Genomic DNA, 13,606 nt, shown 5'->3' with positions numbered 1-13,606 from the left:
TCTCCCACTTTCCTTAAGTATCAAAAAATCAAGAATAAATACATTGATTATGAAATTCAAGAGAGCACACTAACACAAGAAAATTAAAATTATTGCTTTGGGTCAGTATCTTTTCATATCAGTTTCTTGTTTGACGTCCTTGATGTGATGACACTGTTAAATGCCTTTGTGGAGCTGGGAAATGGCTTAAGCATTTCCTCCACCCACTCTGAGCATCTCTTTGGTATAGCAATGCCTTAAAGGAGGAATTATCCAGAAGAGGATGCCTAAAAAAAAAAGTAGGAATAACCACAGCTTTTTAAACCGGCATTGAGATAATTTTCAGTTTGTTGTCTGCCCTTTTTCTATGAATTGATTACATTCAATTTGACTTTTTTCTGTATTGAACATTCAGTTCACCCTTTCACAGAGCTACACACCCTTGCACCAAAATCCCACACTAGAGAGATAATTGTCATTTTGGGGTTCAGCTGCATGTGGAGCTGAGACTGCTTTCTGCTTCCTCTACACAGCCCTTTCTATTTACCTACACAGAATTTCTTCTGCTTTTTTAAACCCCACAGTGAGTCACCCTTGCATTCTCACTACCAGAGTGCAATTCTTCAGTCTGCTGTTGTCCCTGCTACCTGAAATAATTTGGTACTGTCAACAAACTGCCATCTCACTGCTCATCCTCTTCCCTAGGCTGTCAATGAGAACAGCCTCTACTTTAGCAAAGATCTCAAGGGAAATCTGCCAGTGATCACCATTCCTTGTAAGATGTGGTCATTTCACTCCTATTCTTCATTTCTTATGTTTCAGCCATTTCTTTAAATCTGGTAGGGACTGATATTTTTCACTAGAGTTGCTTTTTTTATTGATTCTTAAAAAAAAAAAAAAAAAGATAAAAATTTTAAAAGCCTTTCCTGACTGTCTTTCCAACAACCTCTCAGGAAACCCAGCAGACAGTATCATCTGCATTACCACATGCAGATTTGTGTCGTAAAACTTCCCATACATCTGTGAGGCAGGACTAATCTTTACATGTTGACTCTTTCTAAAGAGTCCATATGTATCCAGATGACAACTAACTATTTTTTTAGAACCATTTCTACAGATTTGGCTACTGCCAAATACACAGAACTGAAGATCTGTAACTCTGTTATCTTAGCCAGAGATTTTTTTTTTTTTATTGGGATCTCATTTGGCATACTGTTACAGTGATTTTTAGTAATTTTTAAAAATTACATTTTTCAGGCTAGCTGTGCCCAAAGACCAGTCTGAACTGCCTGTGTTTCACCTACTGGCAAAACCCCCTAGGATGGTTTTGGGATCCAGAAGAAAACAATTTTCATCACACAAGTCAAGGTAGTAGTAAGAAATTACTTCCCACACTGATTGTTGCCAATTTCTAAGCAGAGTGCAAGTCTTCTTTGGGAAAGCAGGGATGAAAAGGTTAAAATAAAGTAAGATAAAAGAAAGAAATTTAGATGAAGAGCAATCTTTGGAGTTGCATGTGCCACCATGCAGGACAGCTAGTGCTGAATCTCAAAAATGTTATCTTCCTATTAAGAGTACTCTTTGTATTTACACTCAGAGGGATGTAGTTATAGAAATTCTTCACATGTACTGATTTATTACTGATGATTTTGGCTGTGCACTCAGTGCTGTTCTTGCAGCACCCTTGCATACCCCTGCTTGCACTGAAGACAAGGAGCTACAGTGCAGAGAGGCTCTATGTCTGCCCAAGAATTCATTAAGGGAGAATGGACCGGGACATCAATCTCGCGACTTCCAACCTCATAAATTGACAGCTTGTGAACTTATATCCCTTGATACATGGAGAATAAGTTAGCCTTCAGACACCTTCATAATTTTAGTGTTTAAGTGGTAATTAAAGTTACTGGAATCACTGAAACAACCACACTATCATTGCATGGGCACACACACTCAAAATCAGAACAGAATCAAATCAAAACAGAATCAAATCAAAACTTCTATGGCATTCAATTAATGTGCCTTCTTACTATTAATGTTTCAGCCCTATTTTCAGGTTAAGAAAATATGTTCATAGATTGTTTTTGCACCCTTTTTCCCCAACTAAAAGAAGACAAACAAGAAGCTGTCAAAATGCTACCTTTCATCGGATTTATTGTATACGCAGTTATATAACAAACATGAGCCGAGGAAAGGTGAATGACTAATTCTCAGAGGTGCAGAAACTCACTACTTATTTAAAAAAGGACAACAAAAGAAATCATAAACCAAACACGAAGGAAAACATATATATTATTTTGGCTACTCTTTAGCACAATTTCTGAGATGTCATCACAATGGAAACCTATGGAAAAGCATCCCTGAAAATAAAACAGAACTGTGAAATTTATTACAGAAAGGGATACACTTACTTGGAGTGGGTGTAGTGGATAATTAAGCCATACATCCCGCAGGTCCTGCAAACATTGAGAGATGCCTTTAATGCTCAAGGGAGTCATTTAACAAATTCCACAGTACTAAATAAAATGTCATTACTTGAAATACTGAACTATTTCAGATGCTGACTCTGCTTATTGCAAATTCAATAGTGCTGGCAAACTAATTTTTAAATTCGTGTATTTGCTGTTCAAAATGCCTGTAGTTCTCCCAATTAGCTTGTGTCAAAGAGGTGGAAAAATCCTTGAACCACATAAAAAGTGGTTAAAGGAAGAAAAAGATTTGTTTAAGCCTCAGGACTAACTTTATTTGCAAGTACTCCTCAGTAGCAAGTTTGACTTCTCCAAAGGCAAGGACTGAAAAAGAAAAAAAAAGAACCACTTATTTTCTTCTATCTCATAAAGGCTTCCTTCACTACAGCCATTGAGCAGCAAATAAACACTGAGTTACAATAGGCTTCCAAATAATTCTATTTCTAATATGTTTTGTTATTTCACAGACTTAGAGGAAGGAAAATGATATACAGCTCATCCTCTCACCACTGCCACATGCTGTCCCAGCGGTGGCTACTTTCTTTCACCTTTATACAGCACATGTTCTAACTAACAGCCATCTAAGATACAGCCTCATCTATTATTGCACACTGCAATTGTGCAATTGGGTAAATGCTGAATGAAATACCCTCCTTTTTTTTTTTTTTTTTTTTTCCAAAATATATGTTTAAAGCTTTTAGGGTAGGATGATTTAAGTGATAAACAGAATAGCTGCTCAACATGTGCATCATTCCCTCCGAACCTGACACCTGGATCTGCAGCACCCATTTCTGTTTTCAGAGCAGCACTTTGAATGGAAGCTATCAGGTTTCCCACACCACCTACCTTTCCCTACCTAAGCCAGGAAACCTAAAGCACACCTGAGAAAACACCCTATTTTTTTTTTGCCTGGATCAGTACAACTTGCTGTCCTATTCAATTCAATTTCTAGGAACTACATAAAACAGTACTTCTGTTCATTTGTGATCCTTAAGTAAAATAATGGATGGGAAGGCACATCTAGTTATTTTTGAACTGGAAATCAAATCATGTAAGTACATAAATACCTTTTCATTGAAGAGCAAACGTCCAAATAATTGTTTTGCTTCTTCTAGGCTTCCCTCTAGATAAACAGCTCCTACATGACAGGACCAATATATCAAAGGTCAATAATGCAATTAATACTTAGAAAATTACTAAGCACAAGCAAGTCAAAGATCTTTGACTTCTTCATCTTCAACACATTCATTTTTAAAAGCATGCTTTCTGTAGTAAATCCTATTTCTTGGAGAAATTTAAAGCATGTTAAACACCAGCATAAATCAGCAGACATAAAATGCAAAGAAAAACCTGAAATAATATATATCAGTGATAGAAAATGATACATCCAAAAAGCAAAGTTCAAACAAATTAACCTAGATGCAATACATTTCCAAAAGTACTTTCCAGTAAACTGCTAACTATACAATTGTACTGATTTCAGCAGGAATAATTTTCTTCACAGTGACTAGTACAGGGATATTCCATTTTTGCTGAACACAGGGTTGGTAAACAGAGATGTTTTTGTTATTGCTGAGTAGGGCTCACACAAAGTCAAGGCCTTTTCTTCTTTTGGTACTGCCACAGTGGAGAAGAGACTAAGGGGTGTTTGGGAGGTTGGGAGGAGACACAGCCAGGAAAGGTGACCCCAACTGACCAAAGGCATATTTCAGACTGCATGACATCATGCTCTGTATATAAACTGCAGGGAAGAAGGAGGAAAGGGGTATGCTTGGAGCAATGGTGTTTCTCTTCCCAAGTCACTGTTATGTTTGACAGGGCCCTACTCTCCTGGAGATAGCTGAACAGCTGCCTGCCCATGGGAAGCAGTGAAATGATTTCTTGTTTTGCTTTGCTTGTATGCACAACTTTTGCTTTTCTTATGAAATTGTCTTTATCTCAACCCAAGACTTTTCCATCTTTTACGCTTCCGATTCTCTCCTCAATCCCACTGGTGGAGGAATGAGCCAGTGGCTGCATGGGGCTTGGCTGCTGGCTGGGGATAAACTGCAACAGCAACATTTGCAGATAGGGAAACCCACAAAATACATTTGTACAACTAACAAATAATTGCCATTTTTCTAAATTTCCAACAAGATTACACTTGCATATAAATGATGCATCAGGACTACTGCAAAGCTCAAAGTCTTCCTTAGGCTTCCTTCCTTATTGGTATCACAGTAATTTATTGTCTGAACTGGAAACGGCACCTCTGCGTGCCTCCATTTCTGAAGATTGTCTGGGTTTTGTTTTTTTTCAACTTCACACATAGCCCTCACTAGCCCTCTACACATGTCCATCAGCAACAAGCTCAGCAAAATTTGTGTTAACATATTATATTTTTGGGTGTACGCTACATATACTCTATATCTGCACAGGTCCTTCTTAAATTTAGTATCAACATTTTGTCCTTCAATACTCTTTACAGGAGAGCTTCTGAAAATCTCAAACTTGCTTTGTAAGCATAAAAGCAAATGGAATACACAGCTACATCAAGAACACAGAAAGGGAGTGCATGTACCCACATACAAGAAGAACATGATTTTCCTTGCCTTTCCCCTCCCCTTTGATTTTTCACTAGGTCAACTACATTCTTTGGACTCCTTGAAGAACAGTCTGGGGGTTTATAAGGCTAATTTTGCAGAAGAATATTATGAGAGCAAAAAATTCTAAACAATTCCCAGGCAACCTGCTCACACTTCTGTTTTTTATTTTCATCACAGAGACAAGCACCAGACTTTGCAGAAGAGCCTCAAGTAGGAGTTTCAGACCCTACATATACTTTTATAGTTCCTTAACAAGCTCTCAGATTTTAGCTACAGCACTGACAAAATCTTATTGCTCAATTAACTTTCTGAACAGCTTTGTATTGGAGGTTAAACAGCAAGCCTGCTCTCTCAGCAAATCTCAATGCTTGCCAAATAGTTCTCATCACTACATCCTAGACAAGCTGAAGCCTAAGAACAAAGACAGAGATACATATCTAGTGTTCCTCTTCTGTTTGCTTTTTATTTTTAAATAAAAGATCAAAGCATTCATGGAAAGCAAAATAGAGTTAAAAGAAAAACTCTTATTTCTTGATAAGAGGAAATGCAATCTGGCCCAAGGCAGAATGCACAGAACTGTTGACATCTAAGCCAACCATGATCTATTTTTCAAAGCAGGACAAAATGCTTTAGGACCTTGTGTAGTACATAAAGACCTGCATCAGGGCTAAACCATTCCCATAGCTAGTAACTTGTACAGTACATCTCGATGAATATGAAGTCAAACCAGTGAGATTAACTTGCTTTGTGTACTCAAAACAAGTAAAGATTCATAAAAATATGCTATCTAAAATAGAAGTTGTGCAGATGTAACCAATGAGATTTCCACCCCCTTTCCTGGTAACTGGTCAGGCTCTGATCTACTCTTCAATATAAACCTATGCAGCCAGCCACTAACCAGCATCTTAGCACCCAACAGCAAATTTGACACAATTTTCCTCCACCCTCAGCTAGAGGGTAGCTTTATTACACCAGCCATGGCATATTGCCATGCTTTTTACCTGTAAGAAAGGTGCAAAGAGGAAAAGGTATTTACTTTGCAAATTCACAGGAGGCAAGCAGGGCACAGAGAAAGCAGTCTGGTGACTCAGTTGGGAGTGCCTGATGAATTCAGAAAGCAAGCTGCAGTTTAAAATTCAGGGATGAGGTTGCAGGTCTGTTCTGCACTACTGGAAGCAGTGAACCTGCTTATTTTCTGCCAGGCCCCGGTGACTGAACTGCTCCCGTCAGACAGGGGGCAGGTGTCAGGCCATGCTGGCACAGGAGAGACAGAGCTCTGCAGTGATGTGAAATGGCTTCACCTTCAGTGTGCAGGAGCCAGGATATGGAAGATGAGATTGGTTGTACTACACACTTGTGTTTATACACGAGGCATATGTGCAGGAGAAGGGAAGGGACAAAGATGATGTAAGAAGCTTTACTGTTGCCTACTAGCACTACTCAACGGGCCCACATCTCCTCCATCACAGTCAACACGGCACACAGACATGTATAAAACGTAACTGTCTGCACACACAAATGCAGACTCCTTACCTATTAGGGCTTCAAAGCAGTTGGCCATGGCATGGCGGAGATCTGACTCCCTACAAAGGTCTGGACCATGAGCATAGAGCATGAATCGTTCTAGTTCCAGCTTCTGCAAAATGCGTAGAAAGAGTTAAAACCATGGTTTTAGAAGTACAAGAGTACCAGTTTAGTCACTAAGTTCAATTACACTGTTGTCATACGGCTTCCAGGTTAGAAGGAACTATGATGCTTTTCTCCATAGTTTCACTTCAGACACAGGCTAAAATGAAAACCTTTCCTTTGTTTATCAGAGGTAAAAAACTTGAGTGTGACACCATAGAAAAAACTAGAATTATCAAATCAAAAGAAGCTAATGCAGAACAGTGAGGAATAGGAACTCTGGTAGACACAATCCATTGAACACCTGGCTTTTTCCTCCAAGACCAACAGGTGTTAGCCTCTGGGCACTGCAAGAGAGGGCTCATATTTTAATCTGCAGTGCCACCTAGCTTCCTTCTTCATTTCAAAAATGCATCATTAACATTCATCTATTGCCTGAACTATAGTTCTGCTTGCCAGTCAAAATCACATGGAGTAAGTCAGATATTTTCTGTAATATATGATAATTCTACTATAGAAATGCAGGCAAGAGCTCCTACATCCTCTTTACATATTCGTCTTTTTGACACAAAACCATTACTGGGATTTTTAAAGAAGAGATTTGTGCATCTCTCAAAGTGTGTATGAGAATAGGCTCTTCCCAGCTGGGTGTAAGTTTCTACTGATTAATTTCTTGTTAACTTTCAACTTCATCTCCCAGAGTATAAAGCTGGAGACTAAACTGCTTGAGATGCATCGTTGAGACATATTTCAATTGCCAAAAAGAGTTTTCCATTTTCAATGAATGGCAGCCTGTTCACTGCTTCAGAACACTGTGAATTACAACTTACAATGTTCCATCACACTCTATAATGCACAGTGAGCACTTTCCACAGTCAACAAAAGAGTAGAATATTAATTGTCTCATATAAAATTTAAACTTCTTAGACTTATCATTTGATCCTTAATTATGAACAGCATTCCACAAGTTCAAGAGACATTGAGAGACTGAGAATTATATTAAGTGAACTGAATGCAACATTTCAGGGGATGAAACCAGGAACATCATGTAAGACATATGAGAGGAACAAAGGGTAAGTTGGAAAATTTGGAATACACAGATATCTAGTATTTACAGCTGTATCTACAGTTTTTAAAAATACTGCAATAAAAGATTTCAAAAATTGTCCTTGTACAATGATAAAGGTGGTGAACAGACTTGAAGAATAGATGAGCTTTCCTGATGCAGGTTCAAAAATAGTATCATGAATTCAAATACTTTGGTATTTGGTATTCAGGCAATACCATATTTGTAAACAAAGCCGTGTTGTGAAACATTTCAATCAATTCATGCTTATCTAAATTAATAAAGAAAGACGTGGAAAAAAATTATTATGTTTACTTCCTACCCTATGCCTCTCCTGAGAGCTGAGCAAAAAGATGGTATGTTAGAAATCCTGCAGTTTTTGCCAAAATCCCAAGACTGGATATGTTTGTTTAGGGCACTGTGTGATTACAGAGAGGAAAGATTAAAAGAGCAACTTGAAAACTCTCAGCAGAACACAGTGGACAGTGTGTGTACATGTCTGGCATAATCTACATCAGTAAGTCTCAGAGTCAAGAACAAATAAGGGAATACCTATCTATTTATACACAGAGATTGAATGAACTTTCTGTATCATAATACCATGCACCAGTATTGTGTACAGAGATATAAAAAGCTCTGCCATTCACAGAACTAAATTAAATAAAATTCTATGGCATCTTAATTTTTCCTAGGAGATAACAACTTTGTTAAAACCCTGTTTAATGTACTTTCTGAACATCTACAGTGGAATGGAAAAGTACTGCATAGGTTATGGAGCAGATGAAACGTTTCCCCCCATTTTTCCTACCTCCTGTTGCCATGTTCTCCCTATATATTCTATCCTAAAGTCCTCTTATAAACATGTTTATAAGTTTGATTCTTACAAGTTCTACTGTCAGCTTAATTACTTGTGCAAATTAAAGGCAAGTATAGGCACAACTTCAACGAAGCCTAAAAACTTATTTTTATGCCTGCAAAAATCACTTTTTCCAAACGCATGCTTTGGAGAAAACACAAAGTTCTCCTTTATCTTCAAAATCTACTTTCAAACCAGAAAGGGCTTCTGGGTGCCAAATCTTGTACACAAAACACAGCAAAAAAACTGGTGTTCAAAGCAGGCAGCTCCCTCAAGAAGCAGTGCAGATCCTCACAGTGCTCCACCCACAGATGTCAAGCACAGAGACAGAGAGCTGTACCTTAGCCAGCATGGCCAGGTGTTGGTTCTGCACAATGGCAGTGCGGTACGTAGCTAATCCTCCTTCCTCCAGAGTGGGAAACAGGTAGTATAAGTGGACACTGGCAAAAAAAAAGCAAACCAGATGCTGTTAGTATTTGATTAAAGGTGAACCACATACACCTGTAGAGAACTGTGCCCTTCCCCACTCAGACCCTAGTGGGTAATATAGGTCTGCTCCCAAAGTGGGACTCAGCTTGAAGTAAGGTAAAGATACAAACATTCAAACAATGCCCAATCCTGTCTGACAGGATAGCACTGGCAGTGAAGGAGGAAGAGTGCTATTTCTCTGCTGGGCAACACATAATGTCTAAATCTCTGCCCCAGCCTGCAGTTCCCTCATCTCAAGTTTCAAGCAGCAGCAGCAGCAGCAGCAGCAGAGGGTTCAGCACAGCTGACACCTAGAGGATGCTGAGGAATAAAGCACAAGGGAAGCTTGAGCCTTGAGAAACGCCGTGCTGTGGGTACACAGTGCTTTCAGGTGACACTGCTGCCAACAGGATATCTGTTTATACACATCTCTTGAAGTACTTTAACGGATGCTAATAAAAACGAAGAACAGAACTCAACAGCCTGGATTTATCAAATGGGTGAAGTCATTGTACCACAAACCACAAAAAAAAAATAAAATAAAATATATATATATATAGAGAGAGAGAGGTAAATATCACAGGCTTTTAACAACCTTTAATGGTATTTTGTCATCATGCTAGCAAGGTATTTTGTAAAACAGAAACAAAACAAAGCAACTAATTCACTGATCCCATCAAGATCTGAGTAATAAATAAATGATTTCAGACACTTTCATCAATGACTATCTAACCCATGTTGAAAAAAGTTAACACATAGAGGGTTTTCAATGTTCCACAATTAAGGCACTCCATGGCACTAATTATTAAGCCAGTACACAGGAGAAAAATGCAGATGGATGTAAGATTATTTAAGGACAAAAACTGATATAAAACTTAGCAGCAATCTAATCAAGCATCATAATTCATAACAGCAGACACCTGAAGCTGAGAGGTAGAACAAAAAATCAGACTTAAATAGGTGCCTACATGCTCTATTGAACTGAAATGGAGCTCTTTTTTTTCTGAATCGAGACAAAAGTTAGCTCAGAAAGTGAACTGATGGTTGATGAACAATGACAATGAAAAATGCAAGACATTTTAATCAGCAAGTCTTCCATCTTATCATCCTGTACTGTTGTATGAGAGAAAAGGCCATGAGTTTTAAGGGCAGTGGAGACCTTTATAGGCTAATAGTTTTTAATATCACGTAGCTAATGGCTAGTAGAGAACAAGAGATATAAAGGCAGTTTTGTTGTTCACGTAACAAACTGGTTTAAAGAGCAAATTAGCAATAAACAAGACCAATCTTCTATTAAAAACAGTAGAAGAAAGCAGGTGAAAATAGATTATAATCCTTATATTGTGCAACCTGTTTGCCTCTACTAAGGTAAGGTAGAAAAATGGATAACTAATAATATGCCTGTATTGTTCACTGATTTCAGAATACTCAGGGCAGAGCAATTTTTGATGAACCATAGGTTTTTTTCATTACTTTTGATTAAACTGCATTTGTGTTTAATTGTTTAAGCTTTTATGGAAGCTACAGCCCTAATTACTGGAAATACAAGAGCTGTAACACATTCAACATTACCCGTAAATGCTTCTCTCTTGCAACTAGACAAATAGAACCCATGGAAACAAAACAGCATGCTAGGAAAAATATCTTTCCTTTAATAAAGGGGTACAAAGTTCAATTTGTCTATAGCTGAATAATCTCTAACCCAAATCAATTTAAAATCACATTCCACGAAACAGAAACTCTAGCATTTTATTCTGTCATCTTTCCTGTTTTATCATGACCACTGAAAGAATTATCAAGAGAGTTGTCTGCAGGTGTGCAGGTCTAAATATCAGGCAGGACTGCAAACATACACAGTGAAAGTAGACACTGAAAAGTTCAATAAACACAACACGATAATAATAACATACAAAGGTGAGAACTGCTGAAGAATTCCCCATTTACCTTGTTAAGAACTCCACCACAGCATCTCCCAGAAATTCTAAACGCTCATTGTGGTTAATCCTGAAAAAGGCATTTTAAAGTTCACCATAACCTAAGTAACACATACTGGTTATTTACACAACACAATTAAAACAGGAAAAAAATCAGAGTTGATTGCTAATCAGTCATGATAGTCAGTTCTGCAGCTTCCCCCACCTTCTCTGGATTACAATCCTTTCCAAAAAATAGTAATAACTATGTGAATCATGAAACTCAGGACTGACACCACCACCTTCAAAATTTCGGTACACTCTGTTCTAAGCTATTGTCAGAGCTTCACAAAATGGGGAAAAGAAACAGGACTGCTGCCTGGCACTGAAGTCAGGTTTCTCTGTCCATCAGAGGGCACCAGGTGATTGAAACAAATAGCCTGTTCTGAGCCTTGTGCATGATACTAGGGAGCTCTACCTAATTAATATCAACACCTGCAGGGCAGGATGACCCTGCAGCACATCGTTGGTATGGCAGAGGGAGTAAGAACTTGAATTTTTCATAGCACCTTTTTAAATGCCTTGCTTTCTGTAATTTCCTCTGAGCTCAAAAGATAAAATGGCTTTACCAGGAGATGCATCCAATGATGCCATTAAGTTATTAGAATCCTTTATTTCCTCTGTTTTCTTTCATCACTGCTCCTGATTTACCTTTGTTTTGCATAAAGTTTCATTTCCTTCAAGCTGTCTGCCTGCTTATATTCAAAGGACTAAAAGGGCAAGCGGCTGAAAAATAATGTGAGCTTTTCTTTGAATACATACAAATTTCTGCTCTAGACATCAAAGCAAGTAAGCAGCACCAGTTTTGATTTCACTTTCTTGTAATAGAAACAAGGCGATTGCCACAGGATTTTTTTTTTTTAATCCAGAGGATCCCTGTCAAGTGTTTGGCAGCTTCTATTGTAATTTTCACTCCCCCAACAATTATATAATTAGTGCAATTTCTGAAATAGCAGGCCTTTGTTATGGGTGGAAAGAATTCAAGTACCTCTGCTGCATAAAACAGTGTGAGCAGATCTACAACAACTCTATGCAATAATATAACTGAAAACACACTCTCAGAAATGGGACTTTATATTTTTGTGTTATTTCACAGGAATTAATGCTATTTAGCCTTATGCTATCTTTAGAGGACTCAAATAAGCTTGAAGAGAAAAGGGCATGGTCTAGCTGAAACAGCATTTAGGGAACAGTCCAACAACCATTTAGCAGAATTAAATTTCTCCTATTCCCAAGCTTCTTCCAAAATGATGGCTCTTGAAAGGTCCAGCTACAGCACTAGCGGACTAAAATACACACTGCCATCTAGTTCATGCATTTAAGAGATTTCACATGCAACTGTTTCTTGCATTAGCCTTGTGAGCTTTGTTTATTCAGCTTCAGTTAAATATGGTGCCTGTGACTGTAAACCATGCATTAAACTATATTTATATGCACAGAATTCTTGGTGGTCATTTACGGATTATTGCATTACTACATTAATGGGTTTTGCATCTGTCTTTAAATTGGAACAGTAAATCAGCAAAGCCCATGTACAGCACCACACTCCTGTTAACAAGGTGCCATGCCAGGAAGGCACTACTGTGAGAAAAAGTGATGAAGAATCCAATTTATAGCCCTGATAACAACAACAACAAATCTTATTTTTAGTTCTGCAGAAAGCAAAAATGTAGCCTTTTAGTCCTCCTCATTTCAGGGATCAACAAAAATGATAGAATTATCTGTTAAAATCTTCCTCAGAAGTTTTCTGCAGGCATGACCAAACATTTACTATGTGACTGCTAATGGAGGTTCAGCACAATTTCATAATATAAAAGTCAATTCAAAATGACTTTTCACTTCAACTATTTGCCAAAACTGTTGCTGACAGTAAGTTGGTTATTTCTATTAAATATCTCCCTCTGCAGCAGCTTCCCTACTTGCAAACAACTATTTTCATTACCTGGAAGGAGCTGGATCATCCTGTCCCAAACGGGACATAATATTTATCAGGGTGTTTATCCCTAGAAACATAAACAATGCACTATTAAGTAAACAGCCACTAATTCACTTTGAATAAATGTAGAAAACAATTACTCAAAATGTTACTCTGTAATTGCTGTACACAAGATTATCCTGTTATTTACAGGGTTTATTACATCAAGTATAATCCTTACCAATGCTCTCTGCCTAACTGACCGCAGTCCCATTACAACAGTATTGAATTTTTGCATTCCGGGAGCCAGATAAATACCACCTTTGCACGAAAAGGACATTCCAAACATTACATAAGCAACAAAAAATTTACTTCATTATCTCTGAGTATACTTTAAAGGGGTGAAGAATATTTTGCAGCAGACAGACCACGTGTTCACATTAGTAAGACACATTTACAAAATATATTCCAGTTTGTACACCATTTTGAGCAGCAAATTAAGGAAATAGTACTTGCCAAAAATCTAAGCAAATGCATCCTCCCGTTTATTACCCTTGCCTGTTCTCAGCTCTTTACTTACTGACTAATTTTCAAAATCCAGTCTTTTAGAAAGACTTCTCCGGTGTCTGCATATAATCATTGAAATCCTCTACTGAAGGCATCTCTCAAAAGA

General features: G+C 37.9%; 1 protein-coding gene across 6 annotated transcripts in view; it reads right to left on the bottom strand.

Moving 5' to 3' along the window:
- The window catches only part of DROSHA (drosha ribonuclease III), a 74,492-nt gene that overhangs the window by 17,042 nt on the left and 43,844 nt on the right, over positions 1–13,606 (bottom strand). For all 6 annotated transcript variants that reach the window (XM_058831419.1, XM_058831420.1, XM_058831423.1 and 3 more), the window contains 6 exons: positions 12,961–13,021; positions 10,990–11,049; positions 8,918–9,017; positions 6,563–6,665; positions 3,512–3,582; positions 2,388–2,432 (listed from right to left, as the gene is read on the bottom strand). In XM_058831419.1, the coding sequence (XP_058687402.1) occupies positions 2,388–2,432; positions 3,512–3,582; positions 6,563–6,665; positions 8,918–9,017; positions 10,990–11,049; positions 12,961–13,021 (440 nt within the window). The remainder of the gene's footprint in view (positions 1–2,387; positions 2,433–3,511; positions 3,583–6,562; positions 6,666–8,917; positions 9,018–10,989; positions 11,050–12,960; positions 13,022–13,606) is intronic.

The sequence above is a fragment of the Poecile atricapillus genome, chromosome 2, assembly GCF_030490865.1.
Source record: "Poecile atricapillus isolate bPoeAtr1 chromosome 2, bPoeAtr1.hap1, whole genome shotgun sequence".
NCBI classification, from domain to species: Eukaryota; Metazoa; Chordata; class Aves; order Passeriformes; family Paridae; genus Poecile; species Poecile atricapillus.
Note: the sequence above shows the minus strand (reverse complement) of the source record. Positions and strands in the feature narration are given on the sequence as shown.